General features: G+C 38.0%; 1 protein-coding gene across 2 annotated transcripts in view; it reads right to left on the reverse strand.

The window, feature by feature from the left end:
- The window catches only part of mesh (sushi domain containing 2 mesh), a 117,223-nt gene that overhangs the window by 86,164 nt on the left and 8,738 nt on the right, over nt 1-22,321 (reverse strand). For both annotated transcript variants that reach the window (XM_081737698.1, XM_081737697.1), the window contains exons 2-5: nt 12,089-12,336; nt 9,460-9,825; nt 4,589-4,726; nt 2,220-2,388 (exon numbers count right to left, since the gene is read on the reverse strand). In XM_081737698.1, the coding sequence (XP_081593824.1) occupies nt 2,220-2,388; nt 4,589-4,726; nt 9,460-9,825; nt 12,089-12,336 (921 nt within the window). The remainder of the gene's footprint in view (nt 1-2,219; nt 2,389-4,588; nt 4,727-9,459; nt 9,826-12,088; nt 12,337-22,321) is intronic.

Below are 22,321 nucleotides of genomic sequence, written 5' to 3' on the forward strand. Positions count from 1 at the left end.
CGCCATCTTCCTATTTTTGCTCCCTTTAATATAAATTACTGTATTAATATGCATACGTTGAATCATTATTTAAGTTATTTGGGTTAAGAGATTGGTTGAAATTAACTTGAAATCACCCTTTAGAGTTTAGAGTTCCCACTTATTTAGTGGGCACGAATTCCCTGACTTTTCCAGGTTTTTAAGATGTATATATAATTACTATAGAAAACAACTATATTTTTCCTGACAAACGGATTCCTAACCGAAACTGTAATTGATACTACTTGTTCCTTCTGACAGCTCGCTGCACGCATGTGGTGCTCAATGCTGTGTTGCCAGCTTTTGCGTCCTTTGTTGAAACGCTAAATTATTCATTGCAAATAAAGCTCAGTTTTATAAAATTAAATGACGCAAAAGATAACTAAAAAGAATTCTCTCAATAACCACCAGGTCCACTAGTCAAGTTAGCATTCGACTGAGACAATGTGCATTTGATTATATTCAAATTGGCAACGTGCGGAAAGGGTAGAATGTTCACCATTGCAGAGCGAGAGAAATGAACCACAGCAATTGGCTGAACGTGCTGTTGCCATAGAAACAGTTCTTCTTGCCTGATTGTTGTGTCCTCGTGCAGGAAGGAAACAACAAAGGAAAGCAACTGTCAGAAGGGACAAGTTGTATAAAATGAACTGTACTATGAGGGTGCGCACATGTATATATGTGTGTAGGTAGAGAAGTTCTGCAAAGCAAACTAATTTATTTTGTGAAACATCCTATACTAAACAGCCGGCGAGGGCAAAAGGAGAAATGAATTCGAAGAAAAGTAAAAATCCGTACTTAAAATTCCCTGACTTTTCTATGATTTTCCAGTTTTTCATGAAATTCCCGAACTTTTTATGAGTAAACTGAATTCCCTGACGTTTCGAGGATTTCCAGGTGGATGGAAATACTACCGTAGATGGGACTCATATGAAATTAGCATAGAATGATGGATACACATAAGACGTATAGATTGATAGATACAGAATCAGTCATGTCATTTTTCAATGAGATGTTTTTCGGAAATAGCCCTATATTATGAGTACGAAACGAGAGAAAAAAATCGAAATGTTTCTCACTGATTATATTACATAATGTAAACACTGAGGAACACTTCAAAAATTCAATATAATATTGAAAGGAGGTAATGTTTGTTTGAGAGAACATATCAGGTGAATATAGGGGATATGTCACGGACCAGAGGAAAGGGGCACTCTGTCTTTCCCATAGGTACTGTTATTCTTAAAGTGGGACGGCCAGGGCTAAATGTCAATCTGTGAATCAACTTCAAAGTGACGGTGAGGCCTGACGATCATGATAGGTCAATCAGGCTTAAGGCAAACGGAACCTATGAGGAAGAAATAAAATATAAAAAGTAAAATAGAAATGTGAGCTTTGGTTTGGAGATTTTTTTTTTTTTTTACATCGTCACTGATGAAGAAAACACAAGTGTTCATGAAAAAGTTTCACAGGATAAATATATACAGGCATAATAATGTCAGTTTCTAATTAAGTTAATAATAATATAGCAGACATTCTTCTTATTACACATTAGAATTTATTCCCTAAATGGTAATCACCAAGATATATTTTGCTTTTGAGAACAGTAGAAAAAGCCTATCCGGTGTGTCATAAGAATCAGACTGCGTCATATGATCAGGTCAAAAGTCACATTGAGTGCTAAATCGAGTCTGGACATTTCAAATCCAGATCTGAGATATTTGAAGCACGTAACCTCCGCGTGGGATCCCTGAGTAATTTGAAGAAGATGCATTTACTTTATCATTATTATTGATTTTACTCAAATAACTCGACTTTTGACAATGTTTTATCCATATTTACCTTACGTGTTATACATCGTTTCTAAGCTCTTCATTATAGTCTTTTCAATTAGCCATCTCCTTATTATAGTTTTTGAGATATGTCGACGACTTCATTTTTTTCACTGATTTTCCATTGACTTTAATGTTCATGTTTCGTGATTTTTTACTATGTTCCATCCATTTTAGGACAATTTGCTTTTCGAATATAGAATCTACACAGTATTTTCTAGATGATTTAAATTTCAGTCATCCCCCCCAAAAGTTTATTCACATCATTGGAACCCTTTATTCTTTCCTTGCAATTCATACACGAGTTTCCACTATATATCGTAAGTACGAAATCAAATCAAATTAAACAAAGGGGTAAAAAAGACTAACCAATATCTTTGTTGCATGTTCCTAACATGATTTTTTCATCAATTCGGAAGATGTGCCTTCCAGGGAAACCATTGGCCCAACCTCGAATTGGGAGATCTCTTACAGTTGTCATTTGAGAATACGGATGATATTCCACTGCTTGGGTGCCATTACCAGCATTAAATCCAATCTGAAAATTATAAATAAATAAATAAAATTCAGTTAAGTACAATCAATCATTTCAAATTGTATAGGGTGTCCCATAAGTAGTGACTCACTTGTTATGTGTGGTAGGTTAGGCTGTATGATTGATGTTGTTGTTTGTTTGTTTGTTTCTTGTTTTGTTTGTGTTGTGGTGTAATGGCGTTTTTCCTTTTTTTTTTCAATTGGCAACATTACGAGATGGCGGCCCGCCTGACGCTTGAGGAACGTGTCCAATACGCTCGCCTATTTTGTGAGACACACAACACAATGTTCGCAGTCCAGTGACGAATAAAGGAGCTGTGCAATGATCCAGCGCCACAACAAAAGACAATAATAAAGGTAAACAAATTCTTCAATACCACTGGTAGGCAGGCCCGTAGCCAGCCCAAAAGTGTAGGGCTGAAGTTAGGGGGGGCCGATCCAGCCATATGATAGCTCATCACCATATTATAGTTCATTTGCAAGCCTACCGTAAAAATTTTAGGGGGGCAGCAAAAATTTAGGGGGACGGCCCCCTAGACCTCCCTGGATACGGGCCTGCTGGTAGGGTAATTGATGCCAAGAGCCCAGGTAGGACTAGGTCCGTCAACAATCCCATAAATACGGTCGGATACAGGCGGAACTTGCAAGTCAGCGCAGAAGTGGAAATCGATTTGACGGTTGTCCCAGATGGACCTCCTAAACGAGGAACTACATAATTTATAAGGTTTACCAAACATTGTTAGTGTCATCAAATGTAGGAAGTTCAGGTGGGCAGGTCATGTAGCCAGGATGGAGGAAAGTAGGAACGCTTTCACAGTTTTAAGTGGAAATCAAATCGGAAAATGACCATTAGGAAGACCTAGGCGCAGTTGGGAGAACAATATTAATATGGATCTCGCAGAAATAGAAATACGAAGTAGAAACTGGTTCCAGTTTGGCTAAGAACAGAAGTCAATTTGAGAGCTTTTGTGAACGAGGCATTGAACCTTCTGGTTCCATACGTCATAGGGTTAGTTAGTTACTTAGTTAGTTAGTTAGTTAGTTAGTTTGGACCTCCAAATGGAGAATAGGAATTAGATACATTCAAGCAGTTGATTTTTATATCATTTCTCTGTACCTACAATTTTGTTCATGCCGTTCTGGTTTACAATAAAAATGTACTGATCACTGAAAAGGCGAGTCACTACTTCTGGTACACCCTATACAACATTATTAGCGGATGAGATACATACTAATTAATATATCTTACTAAGTTGAACAATATTGTGAAGCAAGTAGATAACTTACATAACAGTAATATGTAAGTTAATTGTATATACTTATAAACTGATGGTATCAAATCATCTGATCATGTTATACATAAACTCACTAAAAGAATATGTATGATATACTAGTAATAAGATGTACAGTATATAAAGTATTTTGTGTTATTCATATAGAAATAAACTGGCATGCAGTAGCGTAGCCAGGATGTGTGTTTGAGGGGGGGGCAAGTGCTGTTATAGGTACACATAGAAAAATTACAAACAAAAAATATATAAACATAAAATTATATTAAAAATTACGAACATAAAAGTACCAGAGTACATTGTCGGGCCTCTTTGGGGGGGCCAGGGACCCCCTTCCCTACGCCACTGCTGGCATGTAGAAATGTGCAACACTGCGGTTTGTTGATGGTTTCTAGCAGTAGTGAAAACGAACACAATGCAGTAGAGAAGAAAAAGACATTGGGTTAAATCGACACTTGTGCTCTTCAGTTATTCTTCTGTCTTGTACTTTATATATTATTTATTTATTTATTAAGAAAAATATCGGCTTGATGGCAGTGTTCTGTATTGTAGAACAGGTAATTTTACAATAATACGGTAACTTCCCTTTTTATTTTAAAAAGTATACAAGTTCGACATTTGCTTCATACAATTGAGATTTTTTTTTTTTTTTATCGTTCCAACATGCTCTTCCATTTTGTGAATTATATCTAGTAACAAGGAAGGATTGTTTCCTCCAAATAGCTCAATTTTGAAGCCAAAATGTAACCTCAGAGTTAAGTATAATAGATCCGCTGTCGTACTTTACAATAATTTGCTGCATATCAGAATAATTAAAGTAAAGTAAAGCTTACAATATGTAAAAATTGAACTAAAATTAATTTATTTACTTGTAAATAAATAAATAAATAAATGTTTTTTTTTCTGAGTACTTACATAGGCTGGAGTACCTCCTTCTCCTCCAGTGGTATCGCCACCAGCTTCAGTATGTGATGTCCATTCAATTGTCAAGTAATTAAATATGGCGTAGGTAAAAACTTCATCAGTAGCGAGAACCATTTGGAACGTGTTTGTCTGTAAAGCACGAGAACAATTGTTAAGTTAAGTTCAATCTTCATTACACTCCTTTTGTTTTGGCTACAATGTATATTTATTTCTCACATTATGTTTTCCTTACCATCTCTTATCGAATATAATTAATTGTATTTTGTCCATCTTTGGTATATGTAAAATGTAGAAGTTTAAAGAAACAATTGAAGAAATTGACGTAGGAAACAATTCTACTCTCTTTGTTAGCGTTTAACAACAACAAAAAAATTTTCCTTTAAAGAGTGGGTATTAGGATTTTTTTTTTTTTTAATTTATGGATTGATTTATTGTCGTTAACACATAAGAATGTGGTGAGCGATGAAATGATGTTAGCAACAGGGCCGCTTTTCTGCTTAGGCACGCGCCTAGGGCGCAAAAGATTTGGGAGCGCAAAAAATTGGAGGGCGAAAAAAAGAGAAAAATTAAATTGATGCAGAAAACGTCATTTCCGTTCCGGTTGAGCTACCTGGTTACAAACAAAACTAGATCTCGGCGGGTAATGTAAATGCGATACGTATAATTTTAGTTTTGTTAATTGAAAATAGAGATTTATATTACTTGATAAATAAGAATACTTAACGACAGTTGTTTGAGGATAACTGGGGGGGGGGGGTGAAAAACTATTTACTGTACTAATATTACTAATACTGTACTAATACTAAAACTCTGCAAAGACTCTCCAAAGAGCAAAAACAAACAAAAGACAACATTAAGAGACAAAAGAAGACATTAAGAGAGTTAAGGGAAAATCCCTCCCGAACCAAAACGGGCAAGGTAATAACTGAAGGAGGGGGTTCTTTGGAAATAGTGGAGAACGTAGATATTTGAAGTGCCTAGGGCGACAGGGAAGTAAAGAACGGCCCTGGGTAGCAATGAAGTGTTGTTCACATAACATAAAGACACATTATGCTATCTGAGACAAAAGTGTTACTCTTCTGCTCTGGAGCTACTCAGTGCGCGTTGAGACAATGGGACCCAGTGAGTAAGAATAAAGGGGTGAAGGAATGAATTTATGCGCAATAGATGTGCGGATGATAATAGTAAATGCGGCAATGTGGGTTGTAAAGAGGAATGGCCTGATCACGTTCATGGAGTGGAAGAAGATGAATATGCGTAACGTAGCACAGCTGGAGTCTGATCTAATAGCTCACGAAGGGTCGAGTGAGTGACAGCGGAGGTGGTAGAGATACTGTCAAAGAGTACGGATACTTGTACAGCGATAGATTTCTTGTATTGGAATTGGTGTAGGTAGTGAGTAGGCAAGGCAAAAAACATAACATTCGAGGACCTGTAAACTGTCATAGAACTTTCGTGAAGTGGATAACCAGTCGATATGTCCATGAGTAAGAGCAGGACGAACAAATACCTTGTACATATAAAATATGAGGGTGATACTGAGGCCCCAGTTGGTTCCCCATAAACCCCGCAACAAGTTGATTCTTCGGCGTATATTACCTTCTAGATTGAAGAGATGAGTTTTCCAACTGAGGTGTTTAACTCCAAGATAAGTACTTAACACTAATTTGCGAACATAATAGTGAATCTAAGAGATGTCGCTCAGGATTTCATGTTGGACAATATTTTGCGAACATAATGACCATGTTGGACAATATTTTGCGAACATAATGACCATGTTGGACAATATATTCCGAACATAATTTGCGAACATAAGAGATGTCGCTCAGGATTTCATGTTGGACAATATTTTTTGTGTTTGAGGCCAAACAAGGTCATTTGAGTTTTTAGACGTATTTAGTTTGTTTGCATTTGAGACACCAGCTGATAAATTTGTAAAGTTACGTTTATACGATCTACCGACGAACATTGATCGAGGTATCGTCTGCAAACTGTAAGGAATAGATTGGTGGTGGAGGTTGGGACATATCATATAGGTTGGGGCTATTTAAAAAAAAAAAAAAAAAAAAAAAAAAGAGAGAGAGAGAGAGAGAGAGAGACTGGTGGAGACAAAATGTGAAACAGTGAAGCATGTGTTCATTTATTTTAATGAGGAGTTCTATGTGCGAATTCGAAATCACAAATTTGAGACACACTATATTTGGCAAACATTTTCAATCTCCTCCTCCCGCCTCTTCACGTTCTCAAGATACGTATTTTAATCAAAGTGAATTTATAAAAAGAACAGCTCAATTCAAGAACTACGTTGAAAAATTCATTTCACATACTTCAACGTTTTGTCGTGAAAAGGCAATATTATATTTCCCTTTTCTTCCCAGATAAAATCATCTAACTTCTGGTCAGCCGTTCAAAGTGTCAGAACTCCAGTTCTGTCTGCGAAGAGAAAAATCCGGCGTTCCCAAGGTTAACCAATAGATGATGCCCCAGGCCAGTAGCCAGGTCAAAAGTGTAAGGGGGCTTTCATCACCATGTTATAATTCATTTGCAAGCTTACCGTGAAAATTTTAGGAGAGCCAGCAAACATTTAGGGGGACCTGGCCCCCCTAGACCCCCATGGATACGAGCCTGTGATGCCCTACACTTTAGAGCAACACATTTTCATCTTCAACCGCCAGGAAACAGTTCGCTGAGCATTCTAAAAGCAGTATGAGGTGAAACAGGACTCAATACCGCATTCTGTCAATACTATGATCGGGCAGTTGTATTTGTAGTACTGTTGGAATATGAGTCTTTGCTCCAAAGTGTGTGGCGCCATCTATTGGTTGGCCTTGAGAATGCTGGGTTATTTTCTTGGCATGCAGAGTTGAAATTCTGACACTTTCGGCTGCGGCTGCCCGTGAAGTTAAATGTCTTTACCTGGAAAGAGGAGGAAAATGCAAAACTTTACTTTTGGATAGTCCCTTTTTTAACACCCTGTATATAACTAACTAACTCTATGGCCTATGGAACCCGGAGGTTCAATGCCGCGTTCACAAAAGCTCTCCACTGACTTCTATCCTTAGCTAACTGCATCCAGTTTCTACTTTGTATTCCAATGTCTGCGAGATCCATCTTAACATTGTCCTCCCATCTGCACCTAGGTCTTCCTAATGGTCGTTTTCCGATTGGTCTTCCAGTCAAGACTTTGAAAGCGTTTCTACTTTCTTCCATTCTAGCTACATGACCCGTCCACCTAAGCCTCCTAGACTTGACGACCCTAACAATGTTGGGTAAATCATATAACACCCTGTATATAGATTTATAATATAAAATAAATTAGTGGAAATTTTGATAGTTGTTTAAAGTGAAAAGGACTGTGTAAAGAAAGTTTTTGATCAGAAAATGGTTGAACCAAGCTGTAGGAAAGAATTATCTTATCTCCAAAATGTTTCTTGTTATAGATTAAAGCGTGAGTTACGATCTTATCAGTCAATAAAATATTTCGTAAGCTTTGAAAGGAAAAATTTCTTTATTATTTATTGTTCCATCATAAAACGTTACTAATAAAGTTGTTCCTAAACCAGTGTCCTAAATTTCTACTTTAAGTAAAATTATCTTGAATAAATTTCTTTACTACACTTGTAACTAGCATGGAGTGAATATCAGCAGGGGCGTCATTTAGGGGGCAGGGAGGGGCATTTGACCCCCTGAGTTTGAGATTTATATAGATTTTATCAATAGAATAGTAGTAAGTCAGTGAAAAACACGAAATTTTACTTATATCAAGGGGTCTTGTCCCCCCTCCCAAGCCAAATGTGAAATGACGTTACTGAAGATCAGGAAATGCTGATAACCAGATTCAGAATTCTTTATCCGTTCTAGTAGCTATTTGTGGCCATATTACCTACATATAGGCTATTTGTTAGTCATCATCCCGTCTAAAGGCTGGAGAGATGTACAGTTTGCGTAATAGTTGGATAACGACAGAATAGAACGACATATCTTAAAAAAAAAAGTCCATGAGCTATAAATATAGAAGTAGGAGGGGAGAGATAGAAGAGGTGACTTGTTTTCGATACCTGGGTGGTATTATTAGTAACGATATGATATTTGAATGTGAAATAAAAGCAAGGATAGGAATGGCGAAAGACACCTTTAGGAGGAAGAAAAAACTATTTTGTGGGACCCAGAATAAAAAGTTGAGAAAAATAATCATAAAATGCTTGGTGTGGAATGTTGTACTGTATGGGTCACAAACATGGACATTACACAAAAATGATGAAAAACCACTGGAAACTTCGGCAATGTTGGCGTGGAGAAGGGAATCCAAATATTGCCAGTTCGTTACGATAAATCTAGAAATCAGCAGAGAAATTACGGAGAAGAAATTGAGGATTGTAAGTTCAGAAAATAAATGTTTTTGAACCATGTTTATTTGTTTTGCTTTTATTGCAAAATGGACCTTTCTTAAAAGAACAATCCTCGTACTTAAGAGCCTGACATACTGAAAGTAATACCAAATTTATCATTTTTCTTTTGCTTATTTTTCATAAGTGAAAGGAGATAATGAAATGCAATTTACCACAATCATAGATAATATTATTTTACAACAGAAAATATGAACCTGGAGAATTTTCAGTGTTGCCATCCATAGAAATTACAGTGTTGACAGAATAACATTTTCCCTAAAATGTAAGTTAAGGCAACGACTAGAGGAACAAACTGAACTGCATTTGATTACGTATCGTGTTGTTTTGGTATCCTGTGAACTACTTCTTAAATAACGTTATTATTTAATTTTAATAACTGTATGTTAAAACTATTTTGTTTATTACAAACTAAACACAATGATTATTTTTTTAAAATATTTTTTTAATGCTTACTTTTTGCAGAGCATTGCCAATCCCACCAGCAAACGATATGTTTTTCCACGTGACTATAGCCACGTGTTTAGGATCAAACGTTTCAGAACCAATCACGCCTTCTCTTATGTCCCATTTGACACGTTCCCTAACTTCAACACCAAACTGATCCTTCCTTCCTTGTAAATCCCTCTCCAACCGGAAGTACACGCCTGGCTTTCTCTGATCGATATCTGTGATGGGAATCTCTCCAATCCTGCATTTGCTGAAGAAGATTCCAATAAAAGCCGGGTCGTTCTTTTGGGGCCATTCTCTCACTGGAAACACCAAAGGATACTTGTAGTTCTCTGGAGGGTCGCTGAATTCTAAGTAGCCGTTCATCGAAAGCTGCAAGAAAAGAGGCATTGAAGTAGCTTAATTATTTTTACAATGGAAGCGTATTCAATACTATTTACAACTGAATTTACCAAAAGCACCCAGATTATAAATCCACTGTTTTTTCAGTGAAGTAAAAATGGATCACAGGTGTAGTGGTGGATTTTGCCTGGGACTAGGGTACCTAAGCCTCCTCCAGTTTTTTGAGTGACAAAAATAATTTAAGCTATTATTAGTACAGTATATATTTTTGAGTTTATAGTAAACTCATGATATACCTATCATAGTCTAGGGCCTGAGAGTGAAGGAGAAACCATTTTGGTCTATTTGCAAGAAAGACATTACCAGGATTTTAACAGCTTTAAAGTAATTTCAAAATGGCAAAATGCGCAATAAACTTCCTTCTTTTTGTGTGGTATACGTGCAAAACAAGTCCAACTATTTTCTCTTGTTAGTGAGTTGCACTGAGATAGTATTTATTTATTATTGCGCCTTAAGAACTCTGAGTTCATGATTTCGTTAGTAGGTGGGCACTACCTCAGAGACTAGTTGCTCAGTCTTACTTACTAGAAAATCCCATTTTCAGCATCAAGCTAGTTTTTACCCAGCACAACTTCAGTATTTTCTCTTACTAGATCCAAGTACAGGTAGTGGACATTGAAACTGAAACACCTGCACAAATAGCATAGAACGTTCGCGGGGCTCGTTTAATCTTTGCAGTAATCTGGTAGTTTATAAGATACTTCTGGACAATGAGTGATTTGTGCGGGTCGTTGGTAGTTACTTCAATAGGTTCGTCAGTGAACTTCAAATCGTGTTTGTAGAGCGGTGTAATAGGGGACACTTCTGTCTTTAATAGAGGGCAAGATGTAAGGGCGCGTCTAGCAGGTGCATCTTTGTCCAAAACTGCAACACTTTATGACGTCTCTACAATATCCAGGGTGATGTGTGCATATGAACAGGAAGGACGAACCACATCCAGGAGGAGAAACTGCAGGGTAAAAACGGATGTTGTCTGAAAGGGACATTGACTAGAATTGTTGCACGAAAATGGAAAACCACCGCATTGGCAATCACCGCAGAAGTGAATACACACCTCACAGAATCTGTGTGAACAAAAACAGTCCATGAAACATAAGGCCAACATTCATGGCAGAGTTACGATACCCAAACCTTTTCACCAGCTTAACAAATGCCGCAAAGCGGGTTCAGTAGTGAAAGGAGCATAAAAATGAAATGAAATCTTTAAGTTTTACGTCCCACGGTTATGCCGGTTAGGCTAAAGGAGACGGTGATAATGAGAGATGAGTGAAATGGTGGAATGAAGAAAGTGGGAGGAAACGGGAGAACCCCGAGAAAACCCACGAGCACGGTGTTTGTCCACCACAAAGTCCACACGGCGCGAGCTGGGATCGAACCAGGGACCCCAAGCACCGGAGGTGAACGCTCTACCACTGAGCCACCGCGCCCCCAGGAGCATAAAACTTGGACGTTGAATGACCTGAAATGTCATATTTTCAGGTAAGTCCAGCCATACTGGTTTCCAAACAAGAGGGAGAGTGTTCGCCTGAAGAAGCCTCTCTGATATATACAACCCAGACTGGTTGGTACAGGCGGATATATGATGTTTTGGGGTGCAATATCATGGCAGACTTTGGGCTCCCTAATTGTGCTAGAGGGTAAAGTCACTGGCAAGGACTACAGGGCAATTCTGGAAGACCATTTACATCCAATGGTTCGAATACTTTTCCCAGACGATGGTACAGTGTTCCAGGATGATAACTGCTCCATTCACACTGCTAAACTTGTCACAGAGTGGTTTGATGAGTGTGATAGTGAGGCTGAATATCTGTCGTGCCCTACTCAATCGCTGGAGCTCAACATTATTGAGCCTGTATGAGGTTTGTTAGAGGATCGCGTGAGGAAACGGTTTCCTCCACCATGTGTACGTGCTGAACTTGTCACTATACTTCAAGAGGAATGGCTGGAAATCCTTCTGCAATGATGCAGGATCTCTATCTATCAATACATTATTAAATACAAATTATAAGTTTCTACCAGGTGTTTCATTTCAATTTCCACTACCTGTAAGTCCATATGATAACATTCGTTTAATGTGTTTGCAATAATACATTGCATGCTGTGTTGCTTGACATATTTGTATGAAATGTGTCATATTTGCCAAAATATTTACATAAACCATCAGCTGTTAAGTTTCAGTAATTTCTTGAGAGGTAGTTTATTTTATCCTAAGGTTTCATCCTGTATCACTTACCCTTGTATAGTTGTAACGGAATCCAAAGAAAGGCAGCTGAAAGTTGAGATTTTTGTGTACTTGGGGAGTGGATGCATGAATGTTCTCCTGCCAATCGCCAAACCCGCTGCCATCGTATTCTTGATCGAAATACCAATACATAAACTCATTCCTGATCTGAGCTAGTCGAGCCTCTGGGATGACGTAAGGCGTGTCTCCTTGAGTGTTTTTGTAGTCCTTTGGCGGTGCCCTTCTCGTTGTTAACGAATCTGGTAGAACAAGAAAATAAGACTGTCACTATGTAAGATAAACATATAATCTATCTAATGAGAAATATCTTATATTTAGCCATTTTATGACTATGTCTTTTTCTGATATGTTCATTAGCTAGTGAAGACGTGCTTCAGATATCAGCTATAGTTTTTTAACTAATTCTGTATTAGAAATTATCAATCTAACCATCCATAATTAGCAGTAGGCAGTGGCGTATTTAAGGGGTGGCCATCGGGCTAAATTCCCCCCGAAATAAATTTGTTATATGCACAACTTCATTAAAATTTGGCCACACCCAAAAGAAAAAATATAAGTGCTTATTCATGTGTTGTGCATAGTCCCCCGAAACAAAATCCTAAATACGCCACTGGCAGTAGGCTATCTGTTAAATCTCTTTCCAATAAAATCGAAGTCTTGCATTCTATAATAGCACAAGTTCACTTTTTGACACTATATATATATATAGTAAACCCTCGTTAATACGAATTCCAAGGGACTGAAAAATCAGGAGTTTGTGTTAAAAAAAATTCGTGTTAACCGAAGACCCAAATTTTATTATACGAATACATTTTCTCCATACATACGAACTACAGTATACAGATTATATATACCAAAACACTAGAGATGGTATCGAGACGAGACTGAGTAGTCTTGGTTCCAAATTCGAGACGAGACCAAGACTATTCTCCGTCTTGATACCATCCACAGAATTGTATCGAGACGAGACTGAGAATTTTGCTCTCGTCTCGATTTCGAAAAGCACGGCTCGGTCTCAAATTCGAGTTAAGATCGAGATCGAGACTAGTTTCGGTCCCGGTACCGTCCTCTGAAAAGTGAAACCACTACAATAAGCTTATTATCCTATCTTCGAAGATTAAAAAAAAAAAGTTTCCACGCAGGAAATCCAGGTCAAGTTATAAAATTGATAACTCTGCTAGCAGGTTGGGTACCGCTAGTAACGGAAAGGTATTTATGACTGCTGTAACCAGTTTAGAGTTACAGGGGGGAGAAGATGTCTTGTCTCGAGCTGTCGCCAGCTCGTCTGCCAAGCACCTGCATGTTCAGCGCTTGACGGAAAACAGAATCAACACCTCATAACAGAGGAAAGATACCCGTTTCTGGTTTTTCTCTTATTTACAAGGCAACTTTCGTCTTATAAATACTGTATGACAAAAACTGATCTGGAGTGAAATCTGAAATAAGAAAAATGATCTTTAAAAAATAACCAAAGGATTGAAAGTTCGTGTTAAATGAAAACCTTTACTGACTCAAGGGACTAAAAATTAGTTCGTAATTCGTGCTAACCGAAATTCGTGTTAACCGATAAAACTTCCCATAAGATAACGTACAGCGATGCCGGGACCGAAATTTTGTTCGTCCTAACCGAGTGTTCGGCTTAAGCGAGTTCGTGTTAACGGGGTTATACTGTATATATATATATTTATATATATAGTGCCAAAAAGTGAAAGTATATATATAGTTGTAATCGTCTGATCGAGCCCTATCGTTTGGTATTCAAAACAACACAAGTTCTATCTTCAGCATGTTACTGACGTGTTGGGTTTCATTAGCACACAAGTCCATGAACCTGTGTTGTTGTGGAACGTTCCACTGTCGCCGCATGGAACAAAGTGTGATTAAAGATTTTAAGTCCTTTAAAAAAAAAAAAAATTAAAGAATCGTCTCCACTTACTGAGACATTTTATAAAATAATTGAATACAGATCAAAAACCATAATTGCAATCAAGACCTCAACAGAAACAGACATGATGACAAGAACAGCAAAAGCTAATGAAAAAAGCTTGGAGAGAGCCAGTGGCGTATTTAGGGGGCTTCCGGGCTTAACCCCCCCTGAAAATTAGCAAAGCCCTCCCCGAAACAAAATCGTAAATACGCCACTGGAGAGAGCACATAGAGCTGGAATTCCCCTGGAAGCTGCTAAAGCCAGAGATATTGAAAAATACCTGTCCTCAATTTTACCTGCAGAGCAACCTTACTTACAGAGACATCTGGACCAATATGGTAAAGATCAGACTGCCAGTGCTGAGAAATCAGGAAGTGAAGTGTGGGATTCTGATTAAGTGACGGAAAGATATGAGTAAACTAGAAGTATTGCTTGTTGTATTACATTATTGTGAAAATTGAGACTGGGTTTATGCACAGTGACTGTTTACCAGAAATTATTGCTTAAACATCAGTATATTCGTTTTCCAAATCAGATATGCAGTACCTAAAATCAATGTAACAGACTAATGAGTCCCATAACACAAGTCCAGTATTTTCATTATTTTATTATAGACAAATTACTTGTAATACTCTTTATTTTAATATTTAAAGACATTTGTTATTCAGCTAAGTCTAACTAAGTATGAAAGAAATCTGATTTCCAAGTTCAAAGGGAATCTCCAGTGTCTCCCTACTTTCTTGATGGGTGAGTTCCATGGCCGATATAGGTATGTAGAGAACCGATAGGCTCTGTAGGTCACGAATACGTTAGTTTCAATGTCTCAAAGTGAGGTGTGTTCGAACAGGAGTCGAAAAATCGACCGACGATCCCGACGGTGTTGTGGCCACTTTTCGGGTCACCGTGCGCCACTAGAAAGGCTTCCAGTGGAGATCAGTGAGTCTATTCTCATCTCCTAATAGAGATCTGCACGGGCCGGAATTTTTTAGCCCGTGCCCGGCCCGGCGCGTGAATTTACAATGTGAGGCCCGACCCGAGTCCGAAATATGTTTTAGCATTTAGGCCCGAGCTCGGGCCGAGTTCGTGTGATAACCAAATGAGCCCGAAATAAGCCCGAGTTACATAAACTTAATAACCAACGCAAAACTGTATTTTTATTTACAGGAATTAGAAGTTTAATTTTGCAGTTATGCTTTAAAAGTTCTCCAGAAAGAACGGTGCAATATATATCGCTGTACTGTATATTTACAAAGTTAGACCCGAAAAGGCCCGAGAAATGTGGTTGTATAATTTAAAATTCACGGCCCGAGACCGGCCCACAGGCTCGGCCAAAGCCCCTGCAGACCTCTATCTCCTGAGTCTGCTCCGTAATTCTATACCACACATTACCCATGAAACTACAGAGATCCACCAAGATCGTCACAAGGAGTGACGAGAATCCGCTGAAAAGCACAGATTGCTTACTTGTGGAGGCGCCTATCACTGGTGACCGACGGGCTCCTCGGGCAATGTGGCTATAGGGAGAACATGTAGACACGTAGTTTCCGAATGTGCATACCGCGATGTCGCATTTGAAGTTCCTCCAGTGCTAGGGCCCAAAACAGCCAGACACTGTTGATCGCTCTCGGCTGTTTCGACTCATGAGTCAGCTGAGTTTGGTTTGTGTATGTGTGTGTATCAGGGAACACATTGAACTGTGCCTCCTCCATAACACATTCCTAGTTACAGGTCTGCTGGATATCACAACTAAGCCCAAGAATGGGTTCCAAGTGGAACCAAACCAAGCTCAGCTGACGCAATGGTCGAAATAGTCGAGAACGATCAGCAGTGTCTGGCTGTTTTGAGCTCTGGCACTGGAAAACTTCAAATGTGACACCAGGGTTGCATATTCGGAAATTAACGTGACCTCCCATTCTCCCCAGATCCACAATACGCGAGGGGCCCGTTGGTCACCGGAAATACGCTCCCCACAAGTAAACAATCTGTGCTTTTGAGCCGGTTCTCGTCACTTCTTATGATGATCCTGCTGGATCTCTGGGGTTTTATGGGTAATATACGGCATAGAATTACGCAGCAGACTCAGGAGATGAGGATAGACTCAAAGATTTCCACCGGAATCCTCTCCAATGGCGCATGAGAAGTGACTACAACACTGTCGGGACCGTCGATCGACTTTTCGATTTCTGTTCGAACACATCTCACTTTGCCACACTGAAACCAACGTATTCGTGACCTATAGAGCCTATCGGTTCTCTACATACCGATATCGACTCTGGTACTCACCGGTCAAGAAAGTACAGAATCAACAATGGATTCGATGGAGATGCCTTTTCCAAGAAATATTCACTTTTTATTGATTTTTTCAATATCTCTTCAGCTGGGCTTATGTGGTTATGCAAGTCACGGCTTCAATTGCATTTTAGGTCAACATAACTTATGATGTAAATTGTAACTTGGTATGTCTTTTCTAACCTTTCTTCTTCCAGCAGCACTTACATTGCCATATAGCGTAATAGATAATTTAATTTGTATCATCCCAACCGTTATACTAAAGTTAGAAAATATTTTGCTTGCTTTATTGCTAAGTTCCGTTACTTATAAATGTAACTATAATTTATAATAAATTAACTCTTCGTTTCAAAAAAAACATAGTCTACATACATTCTAAGCTCATTTATTTCATTAACCGTCAGACGGATAACAATGAAATTTGCTGTCATTCACAACAGATAGAACTGTTTCATTGTGCAGTGTTGGAAATTTCTCTACATAGCCTAGTTTATTTTGATATTAGCGGAAAATATTTGAGAGCAATTTTCTCAAAAACCCAATCGAAATGAGTTTTTCTTTTACAGTGTGTAATACATCTCAATTAGCTTTGTCGATTGCACTAATTAGTTTGACGCAACTTCATGGCGAATCCACTTACTTGTCTTGTTAGTTGATATATGATCGATTCAGTTAACTGATTACATTTTCGGCTCAGTCGACTCAGTAAACCGAACTTCGATTGAGCGAATGCAACCAACTTACTGTAAATTAAACTGAAAGACGTTCTTTCTGAAGTCGATTCGATCTAATCGATCAGGTGTATCAATTTAAATGAATTTTAGTTCTAATCTTATAGGTTATTACGTGTTATTGGCAAGTCTGAAGCAAGCTTGGTAGTAGAGGAACTAGCAAGATTTGCTGTAGCATTGGTTAGATCTACAGCCGTGTAAATACAAGCTTGTGCAAGCCTACAGGCTTAGCCTTGAGTAAAGCTAATAAAAACCTGGGAAACATATTCATTATTTTTTAAAAAAGGCTTATTTTACACCCAGACTCCAGATATAGAGTATCAATTATGACTAGGATATAGAGTATCAATTATGACCAGGATATAGAGTATCAATTATGACTAGGATATAGAGTATCAATTATGACCAGGATATAGAGTATCAATTATGACTAGGATATAGAGTATCAATTATGACCAGGATATAGAGTATCAATTATGACTAGGATATAGAGTATCAATTATGACCAGGATATAGAGTATCAATTATGACTAGGATATAGAGTATCAATTATGACCAGGATATAGAGTATCAATTATGACCAGGATATAGAGTATCAATTATGACCAGGATATAGAGTATCAATTATGACCACAGGATATAGAGTATCAATTATGACTAGGATATAGAGTATCAATTATGACCAGGATATAGAGTATCAATTATGACCAGGATATAGAGTATCAATTATGACCAGGATATAGAGCATCAATTATGACCAGGATATAGAGTATCAATTATGACCAGGATATAGAGTATCAATTATGACCAGGATATAGAGTATCAATTATGACCAGGATATAGAGTATCAATTATGACCAGGATATAGAGTATCAATTATGACCAGAATATAGAGTATCAATTATGACCAGGATATAGAGTATCAATTATGACCAGGATATAGAGTATCAATTATGACTAGGATATAGAGTATCAATTATGACCAGGATATAGAGTATCAATTATGACTAGGATATAGAGTATCAATTATGACCAGGATATAGAGTATCAAAAGTTAGGAATCGAAAAAAATGAAATGAAATCTTTAAGTTTTACGTCCCACGGTTATGACGGTTAGGCTAAAGGAGACGGTGATGATGAGAGATGAGTGAAATGGTGAAATGAAGAAAGTGGGAGGAAACGGGAGAACCCCGAGAAAACCCACGAGCACGGTGTTTGTCCACCACAAAAGTTAGGAATCGAGTTCGTTCATGGAGTTGATATTCAAACCGGAAGTGTAAAAGATCAACCATTTCCGGTTTTAATGGTGATCATTATAGAGCAAAAACGGTAATAGATAGAGTGAGAAGTGGTTTCGTGCAATCGATTAAGCGCCCCAAGATGCATTTCATTTCCAATCCTTAATTCTCTACCAAAACCGGAAGTGATAGAAATCCACTACGACTTCCGGTTTCAATATTGATCTACATAGACCAAAAACGATCAAAAGATAGCGAAATGCGGTTTTCTTGGAATCGATTTATTGTTTAAGAATAGGTACCATCTCCTCTCTAATCCTTTATTCAACCCGGAAGTGGAAGATATAAACCATTTCCGGTTTTAACGTGGATCGCTATAGAGTAAAAACAGTAACAGATAGCCAGAAACGATTTTGTGCAATCAATGAGGAGTCTCAAGGATACATTTCATCTCTACTCTAATATTTTCACTAAAACCGGAAGTGGTAGAAATGTGCTACTATACTAGCAGACACAGATAAAGATACTTTTTTCCTGGAATCTGGAAAGTCCAGAAAACTCTCCCTCCTGGTCTTTGAGACATTTGCTAGACATTTATGACCCCTGTTACCTGAAAATAACGCTCTCCACATCACTCTGTTGTCCCTTTCTTTTATCTCTCATTCATTGCTTTTTTTTAAAAAAAACGCTGAATTTTATTCAGTTTATGAAAGGTTACGGAAGTATGGCAACATTGAAGAGAATGACAGCGCACGTGCTGCCTAAGACCAGCCGACGGTTGTGTGGGGGAAAATGGGTAGTGGTTGGTGCAAGAGATCTCTAAGTTTGTCTCCAACAGTACTTCCAGTTTCAATATTATGTGAGGTAATACCACATCATATAAACCAAACTTTTCCATGTGGTGTACACGTGATGCTACTTCTTGTTTGAATTACAAGTGCTTATTTGCATGCCTATTTCCATGTTTTTAGTACTTAAACATCCAGTCTCTAATAATAAGTTTCTTGTACAAACAGTGGAGATCTCAGATATTTTCACTCCCCAGGATAGGAAGGAAGACTATACATTAATACTTGGAGAAAGCAGAATTTTTCCCTTTATTTTATTTATTTATTGTTTCAGTGAATTTTCTAAGCTTTATTTACCTGCGAAAATTTTCCTTTAAAGGGGAAATTGCCTCGAGTTTCTTCCTCAATTTATCTCTACATTTTTTTCTAAAGTGAGTTTATTGCAACTCATTTGTTACTTCACATTTATGATTATGTAATATATAAATCGTATTCGTCTACTCTTGAAGAACAAAATCTCTCGGCATTCTGTTAATCGTTCGGTTCGTCGGGAGCTCATCGAACGAAATCAGTTGATTGCGAATGCAAGGAACATCAGTGGTGGCTCTTTAGGGATGTCATATCCAGTGATGATACAGAAATGAGTCATAAGTCTTACAATATTCTAGTGCACAACATAACTTCCTTTCATTGTGATGTAATAAATAGAGGTAACATCAAAATATCGCCCCTCGTATTGAACTATCTACAGCAGCGTTTCCCAACCTTTTTCAACTTGCGGCACACTACGGGTGTAGCTTGAATTCTCGCGGCACACTCATAGATATTATTATTATTATTATTTGCAAATATAAAATACTATGGTAATTTTTTTCTGTGATTACTGATCTTCTCACAGAGATGAAAGTTCGATCACTGGTTTTCCTCTATGCTAATTCATTATCCTTATTTTTTTATTCTAATTTTAAAATAGAAAACAATTGCAATGAAATATAGGTCTCAGATTTTTAAAAATACGCTTTTTTTTCGAAAACTGTATCCAACCTTTCACTAAGAACGAAGATCACTAAATAACGTACGAACAAACAAGTGTCTTGTACTTTTAACTTTGTTGTTTTAACCAAAACCGGTACATATTATTGCATTCACACAGCTTGCGATGCGTGGAAGTCAAAACACAGCTGTTGAACAAAGTGTTGTTCTGTCATTCACGTGCGAATGAGTGTTCTATGAACGTTCACTTGACGCGTACCGTACAAGTGCTTCCATTTCTCGTTGTTAGTGTGACTCTCAATTGAAGCATAACATAGCAGCTAACCGTGGAAATGTGTACGAGCCGAAATACTGTCTGCTACACAGTAATAGATGTAGAATAATATATTACAATTACAGTAATTTTTTCCATGGTAGAAATTCATAGTAATATGAAATACAAAAATATACATTTTTTACTATGTCTTGCAATTTGGTTGCTATAGAATTAATAATTTTGTTTCGATTTCCTCGCGGCACACCGGTTGGAAAACGCTGGTCTACAGTCACTTCCTGTCAGTTCCTCGAATCCACATTAATATCATGTCTTACTCTTAAGAGATAAAGAAGTCATTGCTGTTTGCACCTCCTGTTGGCTGGTGAAGCATCCTGACCTCAAGCAGTATACCATGGACCGAAACAGGTAGTAATCCGAAGGAGTAAGGTCAGGACTATATGCTGGATGTGGCATCAACTTGATACTACAAAGTGCCTTTTTTTTAAATTGCGTTTTTCGAGTCGAGTGTGGTTTTGCGTTATCCTCTTGCAGCAGGGCACGCTTTCGGTTCACAAATGCAGGATTTTTTTTTTTTTTTTTTTTGACGTACTGCAGAATACATCCTCTTCAAATGTTCAGAATAAAGGTTGTAATTGATGGTACGATCATTAACAACGAGCAGAACTGAATTACCTTCTTGTAGTTCCGCTACTCACAGAGCATGACTGTATGCTCAAAATGGTTCTGTTTGAGACTAGTTCTGGAAGTTTTCCCTTGCTCAACCACTATTTTTGCACATTCGAGTTCCGGGAAAACACCCATTTGTTTGTTTGTTTGTGAGAATTTGCTTTAGGAAACGCACATTTTACGTGGATTTTGCAGCAATTGTTGGCACACATTCACTCTCCTCTGGGCCTGAGCTGGGATCAATTCATGTGTTATGGTGTGGCAGCTCCTGGCGGTTTTCTCGAGTTCGTGAAGATGACACAGTACAGTGGGCTGGAATATGCTGCGTTGATTTGAGAATCATAGTGTGCTGGTAGATGGATGTTTTTCAATGGTGTGTCGTATGGCCACAGAATCTGTTACTCTGAGGCGATTGGGCTTCGGTTGATCTTCGACATCTTTACAATCTGCACGAAATTTCTGGAACCAATGAGTTACTGTATTGTGGTTCACTGCAATTTCCCCTTTCGCTTTACAAATATTTTGGGTTGGTACCGTACTGTTATGTCCAAGTTCGACCTCGTACAGTAACAGTTCATTTATCAAACGTTGTTCAGCATTCATTATCACTGCCACCAGTCTCGGACTGGGGGTATAGGGTCCCGGCAGAAGCCTCACTTGGAGGAACCCATATTATTATTATTATTATTATTATTATTATTATTATTATTATTATTATTATTATTATTATTAGTAGTAGTAGTAGTAGTAGTAGTAGTAGTAGTAGTAGTAATAATAATAATAATAATAATAATAATAATAATAATAATAATAATTCAAATTTAATAGTCTTGTAAAATCTTTGTGATGGAGGGATGGCTTTTCTTCATAAAGCTGTCAACTTCTTTTACGAGTAGTAATGGGGGCCCAGGGTGGGGACATGTTCTGTTTCTTTATAGTGTTGCAATAACTTGTCAAATGACTTACAAAAGGTCCTAGAGGACTTTATGAAAGTCAGTCTCATTTCGGTATTCATGGAGGCCCCAATACACATTTAGAAAATATGATGCTAGGGCCACATTCTTCATATTGTTGAAATATATTCTTACTACCGCACAAACAAAGGGCCCCAAACAGGAGTTTTACAATACTGCTAGTTTCATCCCAATAATGGGACCCCAAGACTACATTCAGTGCCAGAGTTGGCGTGGGTCAATGAAAACTTGACCCACGACCCACTGACCCACCACCCACGGTGACCCACTCTGACCCACCACCCACGGTGACCCACTCTGACCCACCACCCACAGTGACCCACTCTGGCCTATCACCCACC

This window comes from Thermobia domestica, chromosome 14, assembly GCF_964235325.1.
Source record: "Thermobia domestica chromosome 14, izTheDome1.hap1.1, whole genome shotgun sequence".
Taxonomy (NCBI): Eukaryota; Metazoa; Arthropoda; class Insecta; order Zygentoma; family Lepismatidae; genus Thermobia; species Thermobia domestica.